Here is a 26,365-nt window from a genome sequence, read left to right as displayed (position 1 = left end):
CCAATCGAGACGCAGATTAAAATCACCTATAATTACAGACATCCCTTTACTGCATGCTAGATTGAAGTGCGGGGAATTTCTTGTCTGTGAATCGTCACTCAGGGCTAAGACTTGCTGTGACAAAACTGGGAAGTCAAAGGAGGAAGCACTGGTTTCCTTAGGTGTGAACATCTGAATTTATGTTGCAATAAATAGATTGGAAGTGGATTGGTAAGAACCGCTACAAGGTCCTGCACACTAGGTAAGGCACCAGGTTCCCCAAACTCACTGCGTCCTCCCCTGTCTCGACCCCAGCCGCGACCTGCCCCAATCTCCCTGCAGTTTCAATGGACTCCGGGACCCGCAGTGTGCCCAGCTGCAGCAAGGGGTCAGTCTTCTCAATACTGGCCCTTCACCCAGTATCCACACTACCCCCGCCCCCCACACACACTCTCCCTCTCTCTCACGCACTTACAGCCACTCACACACCCCCCCACACACACACACACTCTCCCTCTCTCTCATGCACTTACAGCCACTCACACAGCCCCCCCCACACACACACACACTCTCCCTCTCTCTCATGCACTTACAGCCACTCACACACACCCCCCCCCCCACACACACACACTCTCCCTCTCTCTCACGCACTTACAGTCACTCACACACCCCCCCACACACACACACACTCTCCCTCTCTCTCACGCACTTACAGCCACTCACACAGCCCCCCCCCCACACACACACACACACAACCCCCCCCACACACTCTCATACACAGATCTAAACAGACTCACATACAAAAACACTCAGACACACACAGCCCCACATCCACAGACTTTCTCACACACACAGACACACTTCTACACACTTAGAACTCACACACACACACTCCACAGGCCCAAATACAGACTCACATACACACATGCAGTCACACACACACCCACAGACTTTCTCACGCACACTCACACACACACGCCCACTCTCACACAGACAGACACACACCCACAGACTCACCCACACATTCACACAACACAGACACACTCTCTATTAACTGACTGGTGTCCAATGGGTGGCACAGTGGTTAGCGCTGCTGCCTCACCGCGTCAGGGACCCGGGTCCGATTCCCGGCTTGGGTCACTGTCGTATGGAGTCTGCATGTTCTCCCCGTGTCTGCGTGGGTTTCCTCCGGGTGCTCCGGTTTCCTCCCACAGTCCGAAAGAGGTACCGGTTAGATGCATTGGCCATGCTAAATTCTCCCTCAGTGTACCCGAACAGGCACCAGAGTGTGGTGACGAGGGGATTTTCACAGTAATCTCACTGCGGTGTTAATATAAGCCTACTCGTGACAATAATAAATAAACTTTAAACTTTTGTCAGTGCAGACTCGATGGGCCGAATGGCCTTTTCTACGTTGTAAGACTTTATAACTCCATGAGCAGCCTCTCTCTCTGTCAATCCCCGAGTATCTCCACGGTGATTATAATCAGGGGGTGGTGGAATTAAACATGGTAGAGAACTTGGGGCAGAGTAAGATCCCATAAACAGCCTACAGATTAATCACTCAGTCATCTGGTTAGAGTCTTGGCCAGTAATTAACCTGCGAGACAGCCTCACTTTGTCCACTGGCACAGGGCAGTGTGTGGGATCTTGCTGTGCACAACTTGGTTGCTGAATTTACCTACGGTGACGACACTTGGAAAAGCACCTTGCAAAATTCCTTGGGGTGGCGGGGGGCTTGAGGTTGTATTTACAGAAATCGGGGCATTGCAATCAGATTGAAGATCTTTCTTTAGAACTCCGCATTAGGGGCTAAGAGCTCCGATCAATGGTCATTAACCTGAAACATCAACTCGGTCTCTCTCTCCATAGAAGACGCCGGAACTACTGAGTATTCCCAGCCCTTTCCCTCGCTATTGTGCGTGTGTTTGTCTGTGGATTCCTTGCGATAGCACACCTTCGTTAACTCACACTCTGCAAGTAAGCGCGCAGGTACAGCAGGCAGTAAAGAAGGTGAATGGTATGTTGGCCTTCATAGCGAGAGGATTTGAGTATAGGGATAGGGATGTTTTGCTGCAATTGTATAGGGCGTTGGTGAGGCCACACTTGGAGTATTGTGCGCAGTTTTGGTCTCCTTATCTGAGGAAGGATGTCCTTGCTATAGAGGGAGTACAGCAAAGGTTCACCAGGCTGATTCCTGGGGTGGCAGGTCTGTCATATGAGGAGAGACTGAGTCGGTGAGGATTATATTCACTGGAGTTTAGAAGAGAGGGGATCTCATAGAAACTTATAAAATTCTAACAGGGTTAGACTGGGTAGATTCAGAAAGAATGTTCCCAATGGTGGGGGGAGTGCAGAACGAGGGGTCATAGTTTGAGGATAAGGGGTAAACCTTTTAGAACTGAGGTGAGGAGAAATTTCTTCACCCAGAGGGTGGTGAATGTGTGGAATTCACTCCCACAGAAAGTAGCTGAGGCCAAAACGTTGTGTGATTTCAGGAAGAAATTAGATATAGCTCTTGGGGCTAAAGGGATCGAGGGATATGGGGGATGGGGGGGAAATCAGGATATTGAATTCGATGATTAGTCATTATCAAAATGAATGGCGGAACAGGCTCGGAGGGCCGAATGGCCTCCTCCTGCTTCTAGTTTCTATGAGCCATAGGAGCACGGCGGGAGATATCGAGAGCAAGTTCACACTCGGAGTAATCCAGAGGCAGTGTTAATCTTTAATGCAAACAACAAAATCCTTCACCGAACGGGTAAAGGTAACTTCACTGAGAAGCAGGCTGTGGATTGGCAGAGAACATTCAAACCGTTTGTTCCTTCAATTTCTTCACGGCTCCCACAGTTTGGAAAGTAATTCTTTAAATTAGAGTTGCGGGAGGGGGGTGTTGCGTTCCTCCTGTCGGTCCCAGCTGGGGTGTCCATCCTAGTGTTGTGAAGTGGCCTCCGTGCCCACCTTCTGAACCTCCACTTTGTGAAGCCCCTTTAACTTACTCAGTAACTGGCTAACAAATTCCTGAAAGAGGGAACACAGAGTTACCGTTTTAAACATGCCGACATCAACGGGGACGAAGTAGAAAGGGTCGAGAGCTTCAAGCTTCCAGATCACCAACAACCTGTCCTGGTCCCCCCACGCCGACACTATAGTTAAGAAAGCCCCACCAGTGCCTCCTTTCTCAGAAGACTAAGGAAATTTGGCATGTCAGCTATGACTCTCACCAACTTTTACAGATGCCCCATAGAAAGCATTCTTTCTGGTTGTATCACAGCTTGGTATGGGCTCCTGCTCTGCCCAAGACCGCAAGGAACTACAAAAGGTCGTGAATGTAGCCCAATCCATCACGCAAACCCGCCTCCCATCCATTGACTCCGTCTACACTTCCCGCTGCCTCGGCAAAGCAGCCGGCACAGTCAAGGACCCCACGCACCCCGGACATTCTCTCTTCCGCCTTCTCCGGTCGGGAAAAAGATACAAAAGTCTGAGGTCACGTACCAACCGACTCAAGAACAGCTTCTTCCCTGCTGCCGTCAGACTTTTGAATGGACCTACCTCGCATTAAGTTGATCTTTCTCTACACCCTAGCTATGACTGTAACACTACATTCTGCACTCTCTCCTTTCCTTCTCTATGAACGGTATGCTTTGTCTGTATAGTGCACAAGAAACAATCCTTTTCACCGTATACTAATACATGTGATAATAATAAATCAAATCAAAAAAATAAAAACAAAACGGAACGGGAGGATTAAGCAGCACCCGCACTCCCAGGAAACATCTTGGAAAACCGTGATGGGAATTGTCCGACCCTTCCAGTGGCCTTCCCCCCGCCTGCCCGCACAGTGAAGTCCCCGGCAGGGCACACAAAACCCCGTAGACGTTGGCACAGGATGATCCCACTGCTGGCCAGAGAATATGCGTGTGGAGATGACCGTCTACCTGAAGAAGGGGCTTGGGGCTCCAAAAGCTTGTGTGGCTTTTGCTACCAAATAAACCTGTTGGACTTTAACCTGGTGTTGTTAAACTTCTTACAGAGAATATGCCGCAGGGGCCATGGGGGGAGCGGGGGGGTGGGGGAGGGATGCACCCAATGTCGAAATATGCAGTGTTCCACCGGTCACCGTGACAACTCCACATACATCACCGTCAAGTCAACAAGTTTGAAAATGAAAAGTTGCATTCATATAGTACCTCAGGACACCCCAAAGCACTTAGACAACCAATGAAGAGCCTGTGGAAGTGTGGTCACTGTGTTACCGCAGCCAATCAGTGCACAGCAAGATCCCACAAACAGCTACGCGACAACAAACAGGTCATCTGGTTTTGTACAAGGATGCCCAGAATCGCTACATTGCAGATGGATGTAATTCGGCCCATCGAGTCTGTACTGACTCACCAACAGAACATCTTACCCACACCCCCACCCTGCCCCATCCCCGTAACCCCACACACTTCCCCCACCTACGTCCTGAACCTGCACATTTCTGGACTGTGGGAGGAAACCGGAGCACCCGGAGGAAACCCACACTTCCTCCATCTCTTCTGCCAGTGACCCTTATACCCAGCTGGGACTCGTTATCTTTCCCCAGAAAGGTGGCACCTCCGACAGTGCGGCACTCCCTCAGCACTGACCCTCTGACAGTGCGGCACTCCCTCAGCACTGACCCTCTGACAGTGCGGCACTCCCTCAGCACTGACCCTCTGACAGTGCGGCACTCCTTCAGCACTGACCCTCTGACAGTGCGGCACTCCCTCAGTAGTGACCCTCTGACAGTGCGGCACTCCCTCAGCACTGACCCTCTGACAGTGCGGCACTCCCTCAGCACTGACCCTCTGACAGTGCGGCACTCCCTCAGCACTGACCCTCTGACAGTGCGGCACTCCTTCAGCACTGACCCTCTGACAGTGCGGCACTCCCTCAGTAGTGACCCTCTGACAGTGCGGCACTCCCTCAGCACTGACCCTCTGACAGTGCGGCACTCCCTCAGCACTGACCCTCTGACAGTGCGGCACTCCCTCAGCACTGACCCTCTGACAGTGCGGCACTCCCTCAGCACTGACCCTCTGACAGTGCAGCACTCCCTCAGCACTGACCCTCTGACAGTGGAGCACTCCCTCAGCACTGACCCTCTGACAGTGCGGCACTCCCTCAACACTTACCCTCTGACAGTGCGGCACTCCCTCAGCACTGACCCTCTGACAGTGCGGCATTCCCTCAGCACTGACCCTCTGACAGTGCGGCACTCCCTCAGCACTGACCCTCTGACAGTGCGGCACTCCCTCAACACTTACCCTCTGACAGTGCGGCACTCCCTCAGCACTGACCCTCTGACAGTGCGGCATTCCCTCAGCACTGACCCTCTGACAGTGCGGCACTCCCTCAGCACTGACCCTCTGACAGTGCGGCATTCCCTCAGCACTGACCCTCTGACAGTGCGGCACTCCCTCAGCACTGACCCTCTGACAGTGCGGCACTCCCTCAGCACTGACCCTCTGACAGTGCGGCACTCCCTCAGCACTGACCCTCTGACAGTGCGGCACTTCCTCAGTACTGACCCTCTGACAGTGCGGCACTCCCTCAGCACTGACCCTCTGACAGTGCGGCACTCCCTCAGCACTGACCCTCTGACAGTGCGGCACTCCCTCAGCACTGACCCTCTGACAGTGCGGGCACTCCCTCAGCACTGACCTTCTGACAATGCGGCACTCCCTCAGCACTGACCCTCTGACAGTGCGGCACTCCCTCAGTACTGACCCTCTGACAGTGCGGCACTCCCTCAGCACTGACCCTCTGACAGTGCGGCACTCCCTCAGCACTGACCCTCTGACAGTGCGGGCACTCCCTCAGCACTGACCCTCTGACAGTGCGGCACTCCCTCTGCACTGACCCTCTGACAGTGCGGCACTCCCTCAACACTTACCCTCTGACAATGCGGCACTCCCTCAGCACTGACCCTATGACAGTGCGGCACTCCCTCAGCACTGACCCTCTGACAGTGCGGCACTCCCTCAGCACTGACCCTCTGACAGTGCGGCACTCCCTCAGCACTGACCCTCTGACAGTGCGGCACTCCCTCAGCACTGACCCTCTGACAGTGCGGCACTCCCTCAGTACTGACCCTCTGACAGTGCGGCACTCCCTCAGCACTGACCCTCTGACAGTGCGGCACTCCCTCAGCTCTGTGCTGGGAGTTGTTTGCACTGAATGGGGACACTGGTTAGTGCCAGTTTCCCACACTAAGAGGGAGCGCTGCCGCTGTGTGTTATATTTAGCGATGCTGGTTCTTGCGTTGGGCTGAAGACATTGCAGTCAGGAAGTTAGTTGAACTGGTAAATAGATACAGACAGGGAGCAGGGAATAGAGGCAGCTCTCAGGAAGAAGGGACGGAGATAATGTCATCCGATCCCTCCCTGTCTGGTGTTGTTAGTAACCTATACATTGATCATCACAAAGCTGCCAGGAATCATTGCAAAAGATAATGGAACAGCCGAGGGAAAGCTCACCGAATTGTCCTGGGGTTTTGCATTGTGCTTTCTGAGGTAACGTGATATCAGATCCTGCACTGGGAAGGGGAGAGGGAGGGGGTAGAGGGGCCAAGCCCCCCCCCCTACTTTCTCTAATACACTGCGTATTCTGCGGCACGGTGGCCCAGTGGGTTTGCACTGCTGCCTCACAGCGCCAGGGACCCGGGTTCAATTCGGGCCTCCGGTCACTGACTGTGCGGAGTTTGCACGTTCCCCCCCGTGTCTGCGTGGGTTTCCTCCGGGTGCTCCGGTTTCCTCCCACAGTCCAAAGATGTGCGGGTTAGGTGGGTTGGCCATGCTAAATTTCCCCTTAGTGTCAGGAGGGGGGGGGGGGGGGGCGTGGGGAGACACTAGCAGGGTTAATATGTAGGGTTACGGGAATAATAGTGGTTAGCACTGTTGCCGGGGACCCGGGTTCGATTCCCGGCTTGGGTCACTGTCTGTGCGGAGTCTGCATGTTCTCCCCGTGTCTGTGTGGGTTTCCTCCGGGTGCTCCGGTTTCCTCCCACAGTCCGAAAGACGTGCTGGTTCGGTGGGTTGGCCATGCTAAATTCTCCCTCAGTGTACCCCGAACAGGTGTGGCGACTGGGGGATTTTCATAGTAACTTCATTGCAGTGTTAATGTAAGTCCACTTGTGACAGTAATAAAATAAACTTTAAAAATGTTAGAACATCGAGTCTACACTAAAAATGAGCTGCAAAGAATATACTTACATCTGTGTTTCTGCTGCAAGATGTAAGCATGACCTGAAAGATTTAAAAAAAAATGATATTTTAGATTTCCAATGAATGAACAAAAGTGATGATGTCCCCCTTGTCCTGAGAGGGTCAGATTCTAAATCCCAGACCTGTAATTTAGTTCTCCGTTCATCGTCAGTCTGAAGCTCCAAGAGATCATCGATATTCACTTCCTCAGGGATCTGTTCCACCTAAACAGGACGGAACAGAGAGACATTAGGCCTGTCCCTGCTGTACAACTCTCCCACTGGTGCGAGCCAGGTTCACGGCAACCATCACTGCACGGTTACCAAGGTGAGTTCAGGCCATCCCATAATCCCTTCCAAAAGATGTCGCCACTAATCATCGAGAGCTTCAAGTTTCTGGGAGTTCCAGATCACCAACAACCTATCCTGTTCCCTCCATGCCGATGCTATAGTTAAGAAATGATGTGGAGATGCCGGCGTTGGGGCTGGGGTGGGGCACAGTAAGAAGTCTCACAACACCAGGTTAAAGCCCAACAGGTTTATTTGGTAGCACGAGCTTTCAGAGCGCTGCCCCTTCATCAGATGAGTCACCAGATGAAGGAGCGGTGCTCCGAAAGCTTGTGCTACTGAATAAACCTGTTGGACTTTAACCTGGTGTTGTGAGACTTCTTACGATAGTTAAGAAAGCCTCTACTTTCTCAGAAGGCTGAGGAAATTTGGCATGTCCACTCCAACTTTCACCAATTTTTACCAATGCACCATTGAAAGTATCCTTTCTGGTTGTATCACAGCTTGGTATGGGCTCCTGCTCTGCCCAAGACCACAAGAAACTACAAAGAGTTGTGAATGTAGCCCAATCCATCACGCAAACCAGCCTCCCATCCATTGACTCTGTCTACACTTCCCGCTGCCTCGGAAAAGCAGGCACCATAATTAAGGACCCCACGCACCCCGGACATTCTCTCTTCCACCTTCTTCCGTTGGGAAAAAGATACAAAAGTCTGAAGTCACGTACCGACCGACTCAAGAACAGCTTCTTCCCTGCTGCCGTCAGACTTTTAATGGACCTACCTTATTTTAAGTTGATCTTTCTCTACATCCTAGCTATGACTGTAACATTACATTCTGCACCCTCTCCTTTCCTTCTCCCCTATGTTCTCTATGAACTGTATGCTTTGTCTGTATAGGGTGCAAGAAACAATACTGTATCCCAATACATGTGACAATAATAAATCAAATCAAAACATTTCAGACAATTTCCCATCAATGCAAAGGTCCCACATCAAACTCAATGCCAGACTCAGGATGCCTGCAACTATTTACTTGGATCTCACCGGAAAACCAGGGTTCCAATCTCAAGCTTATTTGGTAACCAACTGCACTGCCTGGATAATATAACTACCCTCCCCCCCCCCCCCCCACAGGGGGGTGGGGGGTACATGCAAAAGGGGGGGGGGCGGCGGGGGGTACATGTAAAAGAGCTCAGGTAGCGAGGGATCCTGTGTGTGTGTGTGTGTGTGTAACCCTGTTTGCTTCAGCCTATGCAAAGGCTTCATTTTAAGATATTTCAGCCAATGCACGATTATATTTAACTGCTAGACTGTAAGGTTAACTAACTCTGCTGACCTGACCAATTGTAGCTGGCTTGACTACATGTAGAATCAGAAGGCATGATGGGTTAGCTAAAAACTGACTGCATTCCTGAAGGATACACAGCGCAGGCAAACAACAGCAGCTGTGAGGATTGTTTTTCCAGACAGAGTCTAGGTGAAAAACACTTCCAATAATGAGATAAGGATTGGAATATATTGTTGATTTTTAGAGTGTGCAGGTTTCGTTCAGTTCAGGGCCTAGCCAGAAGGCAGTTTCCAAGTTTGCGTTTTTTAAGCTTCTTTCATGTTAATTTTTTAACGTTCTTTTCAATAATCTTTCAATAAAGCTAAATTATTCCTTAGTGTCCAAAGATGTGTAGGTTAGGTGGATTGGCCATGCTAAATTGCCCTTGTGTCCAAAGATGTGCAGGTTAGGGGGATTGGCCATGCTAAATATGTGGGGCTACAGGGATAGGGCGGGGGAGAGGGTCTGGGTCAGGTGCCCTTTCAGAGAGTCGGTGAGGTCTTGATGGGCCGAATGGCTGTCGGGATACTCTGATTCGAAAGGCAATGGAGGCAGAGTTGACTTAGTGAAATTTAGAGAATTGTGATCCGGGAACAACTGGATTTTTAATCCCAATTCCAGAACCAATTAAGGAAACGCGAGTAAACAGAAACTAGAGGACATTTATGGACAATCTCAGAGTCCCGGTTTCCCTAGTTACTGACTGCAGAATTTAAGTTTATTTATCAGTGTCACAAGTAAGGCTGACATTAACATTGCAATGAAGTTACTGTGAAAATCCCCTAGTCGCCACACTCCTGTTCGAGTACACGGAGGGAGAATTTAGCATGGCCAATGCACCCTAACCAGCACGTCTTTGGACTGTGGGAGGAAACTAATCTATCTAACCTTGACATCTTTGGACACTAACTGGTAATTTCAAACAACTCCATCTGAAGGCCTGTCCGGGATGGTCCTCCCCCGCCGCCATGTGTCTGTTGGGATTTATACTTTCCGGTGGGAAAATAACCCAAGAGATTCCAGGATCAACTCCAGCCGGAGGGGCAGGAAGGGAAGTTACCCACTATTTACAGAACAGAAAAAGGCCATTCGGCCCATCTGCTCGGTGCTGCCACCCCGCGGCTGCCTCCTCCCGCCCCCTCTTTATCTTACCCTAGCAGCAGATCCTTCTCCCTCCAGCCTTTATTTAGCTTCTCCCTGGACGTATCTGCTTCAATCACCCCCAACAGCTGCGAGGACTTTACACACATTGGAACAAGGAGCAGGAGGAGACCATCCGGCCCCTCGAACCTGCTCACCCATTTAAAAAGATTATGGCCGATTTGATAGTAACTTCAGATCTGCATCCCGCACCCTCTGATAACCTATCAACACCCCCACAACCTCCCCCCTACTAATCCACCTAATCAAAACTTCTTTGGACTCTAAGGGGCAATTTAGCATGACCAATCCACTTAACCTACACATCTTTGGACACTAAGGGGCAATTTAGCATGGCCAATCCATCTAACCTACACATCTTTGAACCATAGGAGGAAACCGGAGCACCCGGAGGAAACCCACGCAGACACGGGGAGAACGTGCAAACTCCGCACAGACAGTGACCTGAGGCTGGAATTGAACCCGGGTCCCTGGCGCTGTGAGGCAGCAGTGCTAACCACTGTGCCACCGTGCAAGAGGAAACATTATGTCTATCTTATCGAACCCTTCCATAGGGCGGAATTTTAACGTCCTTCCCGTTGGCGGGATTCTCTCGTCCTGACAAAGGTGTACTCTCCCCCCACCCCACCCCCACCGCACCCCCTCTGCCCCCCCCGCCCCCACCCCCCCTCCCTCACCCCCTCCGCCCCACCCCCCGCCCCCACCCCCCCTCCCTCACCCCCTCCCCCCCACCCCCCGCCCCCAACCCCCCTCCCTCACCCCCTCCCCTCCCCCCCACCCCCCGCCCCCAACCCCCCTCCCTCACCCCCTCCCCTTACGGGACTGTTGAACCACACAAAGTGCTGCCGACATTGGCAGGACCAGAAGATCACACCAATGGTGTGTGGGATCGGGTGGCGGTCCCGGAAAATGTCGAATAGCCGAACAGACAGTTGGGAAGATTGTCCCAGACACTGATTATCACTGGGTTAGAGGGTGAAAATTACAGACAAAGTCAGACCTATCCATCTGTGCGCCATCATGTTTGAGTCTGGATGTAATTCTAGTTTAAAGCAGCGAGGATATATTTAGTCGGAGGATGGGAGGCTGGAGTCAGACGCAATGAGGGGGAAATTATCCTTCAATGTCTCCCACTCAAATTTTCCCAGAATGTTTCATCTTAAAAACAAGTGGTTTGTTTTTTTAAAAAAGTACTTTCTTGTGGTAAATGAGACTGTGTTTTATGTGACGGATTTACCTCAGCATCATGGGGATATAGAGAGGACAGAAATTTTAAAGTTTATTTATTAGTGTCACAAGTAGGCTTACATTAACGCTGCAATGAAGTTACTGTGAAAATCCCCCAGTCACCACATTCCGGCGCCCCCTCAACTCCCCCTCGCCGCTCCCTCAACTCCCCCTCGGCGCTCCCTCAACACCCCCTCGGCGCTCCCTCAACTCCCCCTCGGCACTCCCTCAACTCCCCCTCGGCACTCCCTCAATTCCCCCCTCGGTGTTCCCTCAATTCCCCCCAGCACTCCCTCAATTCCCCTCGGTGTTCCCTCAATTCCCCCCAGCACTCCCTCAATTCCCCTCGGTGTTCCCTCAATTCCCCCCAGCACTCCCTCAATTCCCCCCAGCGCTCCCTCAATTCCCCTCGGCATTGGAGTGCCGGCCTTGTCGTTAGGGCTCGGGGCTCTGGGGCGGGGTTTGAACCCACCTCTGGCCCCAGAGCCCCGGTTGGCACTAAAATGAAAAGGAGAGTTTGGGATTTGGCCAAGTGCAACTTGAAGGTTTGTGAGTGGGTCGTTCGAAGGGTTAGCACATCTCTCAAACGCAGCGAACAACACGATTTATTGTGGCTTTAGTGTTAGGCAGGGAGCTAGCTACCCAGAGCCAACAGATGTACAATGAGACAATCCTCATAAACAGTCTGGCAGAGTGATGTATTCTCCAGATGTCTTCACTGTTCCGCTGCAGAGATTGCACGCCAGTTCAGAGTGCTTTTGTGCTTCACAAGCTCGAACAGTGGGCAGAGTTTTTGCTGCGAACCATTTGTCAAAAGGCCCGCTGGCAAGGCAGTGACATCTGTCAACGTGGGCCTTCCTGCTTTGGGGAACGAGGCTCGCCATAAGAGGAAATCTACATATTCTGCTGTTCATTCGTTCAGATGGATTGGACGACAGTTATGCAGCTCTTCATCTGTTCGCCAGTTTAGGGCGAGTTACAAAGTACATGTGCATCGCAGGCAGGGGGAATTCTGGCTGCTTTTCCCTCTACGATGGCCGTACAAAGTGCCGCCCTCAAACCACCCTCTCACCGAGGCACTTGGTACAGGAGGCCATTCAGCCCGTCCCAACATTCAATCAGATCACGGCTGCTCCGTGTCTCCACTTCGTCCTGCACCCTCCCCGCACCGGCACACAACAAAGGTCGGTCGGCTCAAAGCAAAAACACCGCAGATGCCGCAATTCTGAAATTCAAACGGAAAAACGCTGGAAAAAAAACCCAGCCGGTCCGGCAGCATCTGTGGAGAGAGGGACGGGGGTAACGCTTCGAGTGGTTAGCACTGCTGCCTCACAGCGCCAGGGACCCGGATTCGATTCCCGGCTCGGGTCACAGTCTGTGTGGAGTTTCTCCCCCGTGTCTGCGTGGGATTCCTCCGGGTGCTCCAGTTTCCTCCAAAGATGTGTCGTTCAGCATGGATTGGCCATGCTAAATTGCCCCTTACTGTCCCAAGATGTGTAGGTTAGAGGGATTAGTGGGGTAAGGGTTGGGGTTACTGGAATAGGGTGGGGTTGGGCCTGAGTAAGGTACGAGAGTCGGTGCAGACTCGATGGGCAGTATGGCCTCCTTCCGAACTGTAGGTATTCTGATCTGTGTGACCCTTCTATAGGGGTCTATCAATAGGGGATGCCACACTGTCAGAGGGTCAGTACTGAGGGAGTGCCGCACTGTCAGAGGGTCAGTGCTGAAGGAGTGCCGCACTGTCAGAGGGTCAGTACTGAGGGAGTGCCGCACTGTCAGAGGGTCAGTGCTGAAGGAGTGCCGCACTGTCAGAGGGTCAGTACTGAGGGAGTGCCGCACTGTCAGAGGGTCAGTGCTGAGGGAGTGCCGCACTGTCATAGGGTCAGTGCTGAGGGAGTGCCGCACTGTCGGAGGGTCAGTGCTGAGGGAGTGCCGCACTGTCAGAGGGGTCAGTGCTGAGGGAGTGCCGCACTGTCATAGGGTCAGTGCTGAGGGAGTGCCGCACTGTCATAGGGTCAGTGCTGAGGGAGTGCCGCACTGTCATAGGGTCAGTGCTGAGGGAGTGCCGCACTGTCATAGGGTCAGTGCTGAGGGAGTGCCGCACTGTCAGAGGGGTCAGTGCTGAGGGAGCGCCACACTGTCAGAGGGTCAGTGCTGAGGGAGTGCCGCACTGTCAGAGGGGTCAGTGCTGAGGGAGTGCCGCAGTGTCAGAGGGTCAGTGCTGAGGGAGTGCCGCACTGTCACAGGGTCAGTGCTGAGGGAGTGCCGCACTGTCAGAGGGTCAGTGCTGAGGGAGTGCCGCACTGTCAGAGGGTCAGTGCTGAGGGAGTGCCGCACTGTCAGAGGGTCAGTGCTGAGGGAATGCTGCACTGTCAGAGGGTCAGTACTGAGGGAGTGCCGCACTGTCAGAGGGTCAGTGCTGAGGGAGTGCTGCACTGTCAGAGGATCAGTACTGAGGGAGTGCTGCACTGTCAGAGGGTCAGTACTGAGGGAGTGCTGCACTGTCAGAGGATCAGTACTGAGGGAGTGCTGCACTGTCAGAGGGTCAGTACTGAGGGAGTGCTGCACTGTCAGAGGATCAGTACTGAGGGAGTGCTGCACTGTCAGAGGGTCAGTACTGAGGGAGTGCCGCACTGTCAGAGGGTCAGTGCTGAGAGGAACGTTGAGGAAATCTTCTTTTGGGATCTGGAAGGTGCTGCCTGAAAACAGATCCAATAGGAACTTTCAGAAGGGAGTTGGATAAACACCTCGAAATGAAACATTTGCCGGGCTATGGGGGGGGTGCTGAGATCTTTCAAAGACCAGCACAGGCACAATGGAGCGAATGGCCTTCCCCTGTGCTGTACGATGCTATGAAAAGTCTGGGAATATGACGCCATCGAGATGCCCAAAGGCTGTGCCCTTTCCTGATGAGTTCCAACCCTGACCGACCCCACGCTGACACTATGGTTAAGAAAGCCCCACCAACGCCTCTACTTTCTCAGAAGACTAAGGAAATTTGGCATGTCCGCTACAACTCTCACCAATTTTTACAGATGCGCCATAGAAAGCATTCTTTCTGGTTGTATCACAGCTTGGTATGGGCTCCTGCTCTGCCCAAGACCGCAAGGAACTACAAAGCATCGTGAATGTAGCCCAATCCATCACGCAAACCAGCCTCCCATCCATTGACTCCATCTACACTTCCCGCTGCCTCGGGAAAAGCAGCCAGCATAATTAAGGACCCCACGCACCCCGGACATTCTCTCTTCCACCTTCTTCTGTCGGGAAAAAGATACAAAAGTCTGAGGTCACGCACCAACCGACTCAAGAACAGCTTCTTCCCTGCTGCTGTCAGACTTTTGAATGGACCTACCTCGCATTAAGTTGATCTTTCTCTACACCCTAGCTGTGACTGTAACACTACATTCTGCACCCTCTCCTTTCCTTCTCTATGAACGGTATGCTTTGTCTGTATGGTGCGCAAGAAACAATACTTTTCACTGTATACTAATACATGTGACAATAATAAATCAAATCAAATCAGATGTGAACAGTTTCTGTCTTTGCCATCCTTGTCCAGGACAATTTGAGGAAGTGCAGCATCTGTCCCCCCCCCCCCCCCCCCCCCCCCCGCCCCGCCCCCTGCCGGAGGGTAGGCACGTGTCTGAAGGACTGGCCCAGACCTGCCAGCCTTACTGAGGGTGGGGACACTTGGCTCCTGACAGAACCAGTTGGGAAAGATGGGCGGATTGTCGGAGTCGGAATGGAATGGTTGAGGGCTCTGGGTCTGTGCTCGTTGGAGTTTAGAAGAGTGAGGGGGGGAATCTTATTGAAACTTACAGGATACTGCGAGGCCTGGATAGAGTGGGCGTGGAGAGGATGTTTCCACTCGTAGGAAAAACTAGAACCAGAGGGCACAACCTCAGGCTAAAGGGATGATCCTTTAAAACAGAGATGAGGAGGAATTTCTTCAGCCAGAGAACGGTGAATCTGTGGAACTCTTTGGCGCAGAAGGCTGTGGAGTCCAGGTCATTGAGTGTCTTTAAGACAGAGATAGATAGGTTCTTGATTAATAAGGGGATCAGGGGTTATGGGGAAACGGCAGGAGAACGGGGATGAGAAAAATATCAGCCATGATTGAATGGGGGAGCAGACTCGATGGGCCGAGTGGCCTGATTCTGCTCCTGGAGTGATATCCCAGCGCTCTCTCCAGCCTCTTTCCTCCCCGACCGCAGAGAATAACAAACTGGAATTGAGGCTGGGGACAGAGCGATCCCATCCATCCATCCCGCAGCTTTTTAAAATTCAATCACCTCATGAATTATTCGCATTCGCACAATTCGGCCTCATGTAATATTCACACTGATTCTTTGTCTTCAATCCGTACAGAGGCCACCACTGACTCAAAAAGGAAAGTTATTGTTAACTTCAGAATGCTGTAACTGGGTGACTGATACTGACAGCAGCAAGAACCCCTCTCCAGCTTGTACTGACCTACGACCCCTCCAGCTGGTACTGACGTACAACCCTCTCTCCAGCCTGTACTGACCTATGATCCTCTCTCCAGCCTGCACTGACCTATGATCCTCTCTCCAGCCTGCACTGACCTATGACCCTCTCTCCAGCCTGCACTGACCTATGACCCTCTCTCCAGCCTGTACTGGATCTGCTGTCTCAGAGGCGAGATGCGACCCACTGATCACGGTTCAAACTGATGATAAAAGGTCCTGTTTGTTTCTACGCCCAGAGCACAATGGCTTCCCTTATCTGGACACCGAGTGGGAGCAGAAATTGCGGACACATCCCCCACACTCCCATCAACCTCAAATTACCACATCCCACAGGGAGGGGGGAGGGGGGGATCTCCTTCTGTTCCTCATGGGAATCACTCTCTTGTTCCACGTTTACCGTGCTGATTCTGTCCCTCAGTATCATCCGCCCCGCAACTAACCCTGGTCTTTTCAATTGCTCGCTCTCAGATACAAGATCATTAATCAGACTGATCGCATTGCGAGAGAAAGAGAGAGGGAGGGAAGGATAAAGACAGAGAGAGAGAGAGACAGAGAGAGAGAGAAAGAGAGAGAGAGACAGTGAGAGAGACAGAGAGAGAGACAGTGAGAGAGACAGAGAGAGAGACAGAGAGAGAGACAGAGAGAGAGACACAGAGAGAGAGACAGAGAGAGAGAGACAGAGAGAGAGAGACAGAGAGAGAGACAGAGAGAGAGACAGAGAGAGAGACAGAGAGAGAGACAGTGAGAGAGACAGTGAGAGAGACAGAGAGAGAGACAGAGAGAGAGACAGAGAGAGAGACAGAGAGAGACAGAGAGAGAGACAGAGAGAGAGACAGAGAGAGAGACAGAGAGACAGAGAGAGAGACAGAGACAGAGAGAGACAGACAGAGAGAGACAGAGAGAGACAGAGAGAGAGACAGTGAGAGAGACAGAGAGAGAGACAGAGAGAGAGACAGAGAGAGAGACAGTGAGAGAGACAGTGAGAGAGACAGTGAGAGAGACAGAGAGAGAGACAGAGAGAGAGACAGAGAGAGAGACAGAGAGAGAGACAGAGAGAGAGACAGAGAGAGAGACAGAGAGAGACAGAGAGAGAGACAGAGAGAGAGACAGAGACAGAGAGAGACAGAGAGAGAGACGGAGAGGGAGAGACGGAGAGGGAGAGACGGAGAGGGAGAGACGGAGAGGGAGAGACGGAGAGGGAGAGACGGAGAGGGAGAGACGGAGAGGGAGAGACGGAGAGGGAGAGACGGAGAGGGAGAGACGGAGAGGGAGAGACGGAGAGGGAGAGACGGAGAGGGAGAGACGGAGAGGGAGAGACGGAGAGGGAGAGACGGAGAGGGAGAGACGGAGAGAGGGAGACGGAGAGAGGGAGACGGAGAGAGGGAGACGGAGAGAGGGAGACGGAGAGAGGGAGACGGAGAGAGGGAGACGGAGAGAGGGAGACGGAGAGAGGGAGACGGAGAGAGGGAGACGGAGAGAGGGAGACGGAGAGAGGGAGACGGAGAGAGGGAGACGGAGAGAGGGAGACGGAGAGAGGGAGACGGAGAGAGGGAGACGGAGAGAGGGAGACGGAGAGAGGGAGACGGAGAGAGGGAGACGGAGAGAGGGAGACGGAGAGAGGGAGACGGAGAGAGGGAGACGGAGAGAGGGAGACGGAGAGAGGGAGACGGAGAGAGGGAGACGGAGAGAGGGAGACGGAGAGAGGGAGACGGAGAGAGGGAGACGGAGAGAGGGAGACGGAGAGAGGGAGACGGAGAGAGGGAGACGGAGAGAGGGAGACGGAGAGAGGGAGACGGAGAGAGGGAGACGGAGAGAGGGAGACGGAGAGAGGGAGACGGAGAGAGGGAGACGGAGAGAGGGAGACGGAGAGAGGGAGACGGAGAGAGGGAGACGGAGAGAGGGAGACGGAGAGAGGGAGACGGAGAGAGGGAGACGGAGAGAGGGAGACGGAGAGAGGGAGACGGAGAGAGGGAGACGGAGAGAGAGAGACGGAGAGAGAGAGACGGAGAGAGAGAGACGGAGAGAGAGACGGAGAGAGAGAGACGGAGAGAGAGAGACGGAGAGAGACAGACAGACAGAGAGAGAGAGACAGAGAGAGAGAGAGACAGGGAGAGAGAGAGACAGGGAGAGAGAGAGACAGGGAGAGAGAGAGACAGGGAGAGAGAGAGACAGGGAGAGAGAGAGACAGGGAGAGAGACAGGGAGAGAGACAGGGAGAGAGAGAGAGACAGGGAGAGATCAGCATTGGGGTTCAGAGCAGTGAAATGATTTGAGCCCCAGTCAGAAACAGATTCATGAACAGATGCAGAGCGGAACAGGGAGGAGAGGGAAGAAATGAAGGAAAACACATGGCTCAAGATAGCACGGGGGGAGGGGGTCTGGAACATAACGACTGAACCCGTCTCTAAACCCCCCCTTTCACACAGTCCCTCAGAAACACCAGGGGAGATCGGCTGAAACTGGCCCCTGTGAGATTCCAATCAGATCTGTAAAATTTCCTGTCATAATTAAGAGGAAACCTAATCCTGGCAACCCGATCACTCGTTACAAATAAGAACATAAGGACTAGGAGCAGGAGTGGGCCATCTGGCCCCTCGAGCCTGCTCCGCCATTCAATAAGATCATGGCTGATCTTTTCGTGGACTCAGCTCCACTTACCCGCCCGCTCACCATAACCCTTAATTCCTTGACTGTTCAAAAATGTATCTATCCTTGCCTTAAAAACATTCAATGAGGTAGCCTCAACTGCTTCACTGGGCAGGGAATTCCACAGATTCACAACCCTTTGTGTGAAGAAGTTCCTCCTCAACTCAGTCCTAAATCTGCTCCCCCTTATTTTGAGGCCATGCCCCCTAGTTCTAGCTTCACCCGCCAGTGGAAACAACCTCCCTGCTTCTATCTTATCTATTCCCTTCATAATCTTATATGTTTCTATAAGGTCTCCCCTCATTCTTCTGAATACGGGCGGCACGGTAGCACAGTGGTTAGCACTACTGCTTCACAGCTCCAGGATCCCGGGTTCGATTCCTGGCTCGGGTCACTGTCTGTGTGGAGTTTGCACATTCTCCTCGTGTCTGCGTGGGTTTCCTCCGGGTGCTCCGGTTTCCTCCCACAGTCCAAAGATGTGCGGGTTAGGTTGATTGGCCAGGTTAAAAATTGCCCCTTAGAGTCCTGGGATGCGTAGGTTAGAGGGATTAGCGGGTAAATATGTGGGGGTAGGGCCTGGGTGGGATTGTGGTTGGCGCAGACTTGATGGGCCGAATGGCCTCCTCTGCACTGTAGGGTTTCTATGATTCCAATGAGTATAGCCCCAGTCTACTCAGTCTTTCCTCATAAGCCAACCCTCTCAACTCCGGAATCAACCTAGTGAGTCTCCTCTGCACCCCCTCCAGTGCCAGTATATCCTTTCTCAAGTAAGGAGACCAAAACTCTACACAGTACTCCAGGTGTGGCCTCACCAGCACCTTATACAGCTGCAACATAACCTCGCTGTTTTTAAACTCCATCCCTCTCGCAATGAAGGACAAAATTCCATTTGCCTTCTTAATTACCTGCTGCACCTGCAAACCAACTCCTTGAGATTCCTGCACAAGGACACCCAGGTCCCTCTGCACAGCAGCATGTTGAAATTTTTTACCATTTAAATAATAGTCCATTTTGCTGTTATTCCTACCAAAATGGATGACCTCACATTTATCAACATTGTACTCCATCTGCCAGACCCTCGTCCACTCACTTAGACTATCTATATCCCTTTGCAGACTTTGTGTCCTCTGCACACTTTGCTCTTCCACCCATCTTAGTGTCATCTGCGAATTTTGACACACTACACTTGGCCCCCAAATATGTCGAACCCATCCAGAACTAACCAATAGCTGACAGACCCGAGTTATACTGCTAACCGTGCAGCACACAGTCAGTGCAAACACCAAACTACGCCAAAGCCAGAGAGACAGGACACTTCCCAACTTCGGAATTCCGTAAGCAGCTCTCAGCACACGATCCCAGATTGTGGGTTCCACACACACTCCAAGTAGACATCCCAGCGCAGTACTGAGCGAGTGCCGCACTGTCAGAGGGTCAGTACTGAGGGAGTGCCGCACCGTCAGAGGGTCACTGCTGAGGGAGTGCCGCACCGTCAGAGGGTCAGTACTGAGGGAGTGCCGCACTGTCAGAGGGTCAGTACTGAGGGAGTGCCGCACTGTCAGAGGGTCAGTGCTGAGGGAGTGCCGCACTGTCAGAGGGTCAGTGCTGAGGGAGTGCCGCACTGTCAGAGGGTCAGTACTGAGGGAGTGCCGCACTGTCAGAGGGTCAGTGCTGAGGGAGTGCCGCACTGTCAGAGGGTCAGTACTGAGGGAGTGCCGCACTGTCAGAGGGTCAGTGCTGAGGGAGTGCTGCACTGTCAGAGGGTCAGTGCCGAGGGAGTGCTGCACTGTCAGAGGGTCAGTGCTGAGGGAGTGCCGCACTGTCAGAGGGTCAGTGCTGAGGGAGTGCTGCACTGTCAGAGGGTCAGTACTGAGGGAGTGCCGCACTGTCAGAGGGTCAGTACTGAGGGAGTGCCGCACTGTCAGAGGGTCAGTGCTGAGGGAGTGCCGCACTGTCAGAGGGTCAGTGCTGAGGGAGTGCTGCACTGTCAGACGGGTCACTGCTGAGGGAGTGCCGCGCTGTCAGAGGGTCAGTGCTGAGGGAGTGCCGCACTGTCAGAGGGTCAGTACTGAGGGAGTGCTGCACTGTCAGAGGGTCAGTGCCGAGGGAGTGCCGCACTGTCAGAGGGTCAGTGCCGAGGGAGTGCCGCACTGTCAGAGGGTCAGTGCTGAGGGAGTGCCGCACTGTCAGAGGGTCAGTGCTGAGGGAGTGCTGCAGTGTTGAGGAGCGGGGGAACTCTCCAGCGCGAGTTAATCTGAGGGTTTGGATTGTAGACGGACAGCTTGAGGTTGGAATTTTAGTCGGTTAATCCCCCCCACGCATTGTGACATGGATGGATCATAACTGGGCCATCACAGTTCACAAATCAGATGGCCCAGTGAGATTGGGACTAACCTCCCCACGGGAAATCCCCCCTCATCTCTGACTCAATTCTAATGTTAAAGTTGTCCCTTCGTGAGGAAGGGGTGAGGGGGGTAAGGGAATGGAAGAATCTCTCGTTCCTCTACTGCTGTCCAGGCCTGGTCGACAGCTGTGTGTAAGACCAGGCCCGGCACAACGAGGGGTCAAGCAGAGAGAGAACGGCACCCCTCCCCCACCCTGCCCCTGACCCACCCTCCTGAGATACGGTCACACTTTGGGCCCGTGTTATTGGCTGGATATAACAGCTGGCCCCTTGGAGATGTTTCCATCCACTCTGTCCAACCGAACCCTCATCCATTATTCAGAGTGATGCAGCTGCCTGTCATTCGTTTTTCATTCATTCGTGGGACACGGGCGTCGCTGGCTGGGCCAGCATTTATTGCCCATCCCTAGTTGCCCTTGGAGGGCAGTTGAGAGTTAATCACAGGTGGCATGGTGGTTAGCACTGCTGCCTCACCACCAGGGACCTGGGTTCGATTCCCAGTTTGGGTAACTGTCTGTGTGGAGTCGGCATGTTCGCCCCGTGTCTGCATAGGTTTCCTCCCACACACCAAACGTGAGCGGGTTCGGTGGATTGGCCATGCTAAATTGCCCCTTAGTGTCCAAAGATGTGCAGGTTGGGTGGAATGGCCATGCTAAATTGCCCCTTAGTGTCCAAAGATGTGCAGGTTAGGTGGATTGGCCATGCTAAATTGCCCCTTAGTGTCCAAAGATGTGCAGGTTAGGTGGATTGGCCATGCTAAATTGCCCCTTAGTGTCCAAAGATGTGCAGGTTGGGTGGATTGGCCATGCTAAATTGCCCCTTAGTGTCCAAAGATGTGCAGGTTAGGTGGATTGGCCATGCTAAATTGCCCCTTAGTGTCCAAAGATGTGCAGGTTGGGTGGAATGGCCATGCTAAATTGCCCCTTAGTGTCCAAAGATGTGCAGGTTACTTGGATTGGCCATGCTAAATTGCCCCTTAGTATCCAAAGATGTGCGGGTTAGGTGGATTGGCCATGCTAAATTGCCCCTTAGTGTCCAAAGATGTGCAGGTTAGGTGGATTGGCCATGCTAAATTGCCCCTTAGTGTCCAAAGATGTGCAGGTTACTTGGATTGGCCATGCTAAATTGCCCCTTAGTGCCCCAGGAGTGCGGGTTAGGTGGATTGGCCATGCTAAATTGCCCCTTGGTGTCCCAGGGGTGTGGGTTAGGTGGATTGGCCATGCTAAATTGCCCCTTAGTGTCCAAAGATGTGCAGGTTAGGTGGATTGGCCATGCTAAATTGCCCCTTAGTGTCCAAAGATGTGCAGGTTAGGTGGATTGGCCATGCTAAATTGCCCCTTAGTGTCCAAAGATGTGCAGGTTAGGTGGATGGGCCATGCTAAATTGCCCTCAGTGTCCAAAGATGTGCAGGTTGGATGGATTGGCCAAGCTAAATTGCCCCTTAGTATCCCAAGACTTGTAGATTAGGGGGATTAGTGGGGTAAATGAGTGGGGTTACGGGGGTGGGTTGAGGGGTGGGCCTGGGTAAGATGCTCTGTCGGAGAGTTGGTGCGGACTCAATGGGCCGAATGGCCTCCTTCCGCACTGCAGGGATTCTATGTTAAAGGTGCTACGTAAACAGAAGGTTGTTGTTGTCTCAGGGACAAGGAACTGATCCTGAGCAGTATCCATAAACACACACGCAGCGTTGTGGCAACACAGTTCCTGATCATCATCCACTGGACTTCAGTTTACTTTACCGAGGTTAGCACCCTCCAATGAAAGATTGGAATGACATTCCCATGCCAAATTAGTGAGAAATATTTACAGTGAGTTGTCTGGGCCGGGGACAAAGACCCAGAACCTGTTCTCCAAGGGACAGCTGACGAACATTCGAAAAGAGAGATTTGGGGAATGGATTGGGAAGTAGGCCCGGGCTACTGGGCCATGTCTGCCCAGCCAAACGTCCGGTGGCTTCCGGCAGGACTGGACGATCGCTGCAGCGGGCAGGTGTGTTGGCCAGACCTTCCCCTCGCCCCGCCCCGGGCAGCGAGGGATTTTCTTACGCGGAGAAGTTGAGTCGGTTGGACCTGTACTCGTTGGAGTTTCGAAGAACGAGAGGCGACCTTATTGGGACAGGCGCAGCACGGTGACACAGCAGTTAGCACTGCTGCCTCATCCTTGGAGACCCCATGGCCGCCCTCCCCCCACACTCTTGTTTGGGATAGAGGCTGTGGAATCTCCTACATCCACCCAAGGGGGCAGACAGGGCCTCATTTCAACTGATCTCTCATTCGCCAAGCCAGGATCTTAGAATCTTAGAAACCCTACAGCACAGAAAGAGGCCATTCGGCCCATCGAGTCTGCACCGACCACAATCCCACCCAGGCCCTACCCCCATATCCCTACATATTTAACCAACTAATCCCTCTAACCTACGAATCCCAGGACACTAAGGGCAATTTAGCATGGCCGATCAACCTAACCTGCACATCTTTGGACTGTGGGAGGAAACCGGAGCACCCGGAGGAAACCCACGCAGACACGGGGAGAATGTGCAAACTCCACACAGACAGTGACCCGAGCCGGGAATCGAACCCAGGTCCCTGGAGCTGTGAAGCAGCAGTGCTAACCACTGTGCTACCGTGCCGCTCTGACAGAGCAGCATTCCTTCCGCCCCTGCACTGCAAGTGTCCACATGGATTGTGGGCTCGAGTGTCTGTAGTGGGAGATGGATAGTCATCCCCCAGGGATAGGCTATCCGCTGATTAGCGCGCTGCTATCTGTGGGAGCTTGCTGTGCGCTAACATTAATGTTTCCAACATTACAACAGTGGCCACACTCCAGAAGCATTTCACTGGCCGCGAACTTTACCTTGGGGCATCCTGAACGGGTGCTATAGAGATGCAGGCCTTTCTTCCATTGTGGAAAGGGGAGTGGCCGTGGAAAAGGTGGAATTCCCGACAGAAAACGGGAGGAGGCTCAGCGCTGAAAGGAGACAGCTGAGGGGTAACCGTCGAGACCCAAGGATGGGAAAGAGACCACATCGAACCACACCAGGGTTTCCCAAACTTCCCAGGCCCAGATGTCTGGGTGACCTCCCAAAAACATCGGGAAACTCCAAAGATTCCCAGTATGTCCATGCTCCCTTTCGCAGCAAATCTGCGCAAACACAGAAAGAAGTCCTTCCCTCGCTAATATCTGGGGAGGCTCACACGGTGACGTTCTCCAGCTACACCCTACCCTCACATTAACCCCCGGACAAGTCACCCTCCCCCGGCCGCTCACATTAACCCCTGGACAAGTCACCCTCCCCTGGCCCCTCACAGTAACCCCCGGACAAGCCACCCTCCCCCTGCCCCTCACAGTAACCCCTGGACAAGTCACCCTCCCCTGGCCCCTCACATTAACCCCTGGACAAGTCACCCTCCCCTGGCCCCTCACAGTAACCCCGGACAAGTCACCCTCCCCCAGCCTCTCACATTAACCCCAGGGTGTAGGATCCACTTTCGAATCGTAGAATCCCTACAGTGCAAAAGGAGGCCATTCGGCCCATCGAGTCTGCACTGACCCCAATCCCCCCCCCATCCCCGTGACCCCACATATTTACCCCGCTAATCCCCCCGACATTAGGGAGAATTTAGCACGGCCAATCCACCCAACCTGCACATCTATGGAGGGTGGGAGGAAACTGGAGCACCCGGAGGAAACCCACGCAGACTTGGGGAGAATGTGCAGACTCCGCACAGACAGTGGCCCAAGCTGGGAATCGAACCCGGGTCCCTGGCGCTGCGAGGCAGCAGTGTTAACCACTGTGCCTCCGTGATCCCCACTCCTAGGGCGACACGGTGGCTGGAACTGCTGCTTTTTTGAGTACCCAAGTAAGAGTGGCTAATCAAAAAGGTTTTATTATTTTTAAAAATGGAAGTCTTACCATTCATTATTTTGAAAGGGAGGAGTGATACTGGAAAGCGGATACTCAAATCAGACACAGACCTCCCCCCCTCTCTCTCATCCTGCATTCCTGCCCGCCCGCCCCCAGCCTCACACACACATTTGGGTAGCACAGTGGCAGTGGTTAGCACTGCTGCCTCACAGCGCCAGGGACCCGGGTTCGATTCCCGGCCTCGGGTCACCGTCTGTGCGGAGTCTGCACGTTCTCCCCGTGTCTGCGTGGGTTTCCTCCAGGTGCTCCGGTTTCCTCCCACACTCCAAAGATGTGCGGGTTAAGGTGGATTGGCCACGCTAAATTGCCCCTTAGTATCCAAAGATGTGCAAGTTTGGTGGATTGGCCGTGCTAAATTGCCCCTTAGTGTCCAAAGATATGCAAGTTTGGTGGATTGCCCGTGCTAAATTGCCCCTTAGTGTCCAAAGATGTGCAAGTTTGGTGGATTGGCCACGCTAAATTGACCCTTAGTGTCCCGGGATGCGTAGGTTAGGGGGATTAGCGGGGTAAGTACGTGGGGTTATGGGGATAGGGGCTGGGTGGAATTGTTGTCGGTACAGGCTCGATGGGCCAAATGGCCTCCTCCTGCGCTGTAAGGATTTGATGAAGAAACAGCTTTGGAATGGACCTGACAAATCATTCCACCCAGCGTGCGGTCAATAATCGAGTCCCAAGTAAGGATAATGGAAGCAAGATCCCTCAGGGCAATCACAAGATCATCGAATGGAAAGGGTTCCCGGGGTTGGGGGGTGGTGGTCCCCTCACCGATACCCCACAGACCAATGGGAACTCAGTTTAACCTTTGAACCCAAGGATTTCCAAAATGGCCGAGCGCCCCCCAGGTTGTCAAGGCAGCGGGATCCAGAGTGAGGACAACCCACTCTGTTTACAGCTCCCTGCTCCCCCAGCCTGTCCCTCGCACGTTCAACCACTTGTTGTTTAAACAGCAGATGGCCTCTCTGGCAGCAAACTGCAAGAAACTCTGGGGGTTTGATTAACAAACAAATCAGGAGCCAAGCCATCGGTTTCCAGAACATTCCAAACATTTACGCCCCTGTGGTGGACACACACTCGCTGTTAAAGGGACAGCCTTCTGTTAAAGGCAGCTGACCCTCCGCCTTTATTCCCCACCCAGGCCCCAATCTGTTCCACATACACCACAGAATTGTCACGGCGCAGGAGGAGGCCATTCGGCCCATCGTGTCTGCCCCGGCTCTCCAAACGAGCATCATGCCTTAGTGTCGTTCCCCTGCCTTTCCCCCCGTCCCCCTGCACATTGTTTCGACTCAAATAATCATCTAACGCCCTCCCGAATGCCTCGATTGAACCTGCCTCCACCTCACGCACAGGCGGAACATTCCAGACCCCAAACCACTCGCTGGGTGAGAAAGATTTTCCTCACATCACATTTGCTTCTTTTGCAAATCACTTTCAATCCGTGCCCCTCTCGTTCTCGATCCTTTTTCCGAGTGGGAACAGTTTCACCCAATCTACTCTGTCCAATCCCCTCATGATTTTGAACATCTCTATCAAATCTCCTCTGAGCCGCCTTCTCTCCAAGGAGAACAGTCCCAACCTCTCCAATCCGTCCTCATCACTAAAGTTTCTCATAGAATCATAGAAACCCTACAGCACAGAAAGAGGCCATTCGGCCCATCGAGTCTGCACCGACCACAATCCCAC

At 53.0% G+C, this 26,365-nt stretch overlaps 1 protein-coding gene across 1 annotated transcript in view; it reads right to left on the bottom strand.

The window, feature by feature from the left end:
- Positions 1-2,687: 2,687 nt before the first annotated feature.
- Positions 2,688-26,365, bottom strand: part of LOC144511475 (protein phosphatase 1 regulatory subunit 14A-like) — a 32,472-nt gene continuing 8,794 nt past the window's right edge. Inside the window, exons 2-4 of the mRNA XM_078241863.1 lie at positions 7,355-7,435; positions 7,221-7,253; positions 2,688-3,000 (exon numbers count right to left, since the gene is read on the bottom strand). Of these exons, the coding sequence (XP_078097989.1) occupies positions 2,911-3,000; positions 7,221-7,253; positions 7,355-7,435 (204 nt within the window). The 3' untranslated portion in view covers positions 2,688-2,910. The remainder of the gene's footprint in view (positions 3,001-7,220; positions 7,254-7,354; positions 7,436-26,365) is intronic.

The sequence above is a fragment of the Mustelus asterias genome, chromosome 24, assembly GCF_964213995.1.
Source record: "Mustelus asterias chromosome 24, sMusAst1.hap1.1, whole genome shotgun sequence".
Taxonomy (NCBI): domain Eukaryota; kingdom Metazoa; phylum Chordata; class Chondrichthyes; order Carcharhiniformes; family Triakidae; genus Mustelus; species Mustelus asterias.
Note: the sequence above shows the minus strand (reverse complement) of the source record. Positions and strands in the feature narration are given on the sequence as shown.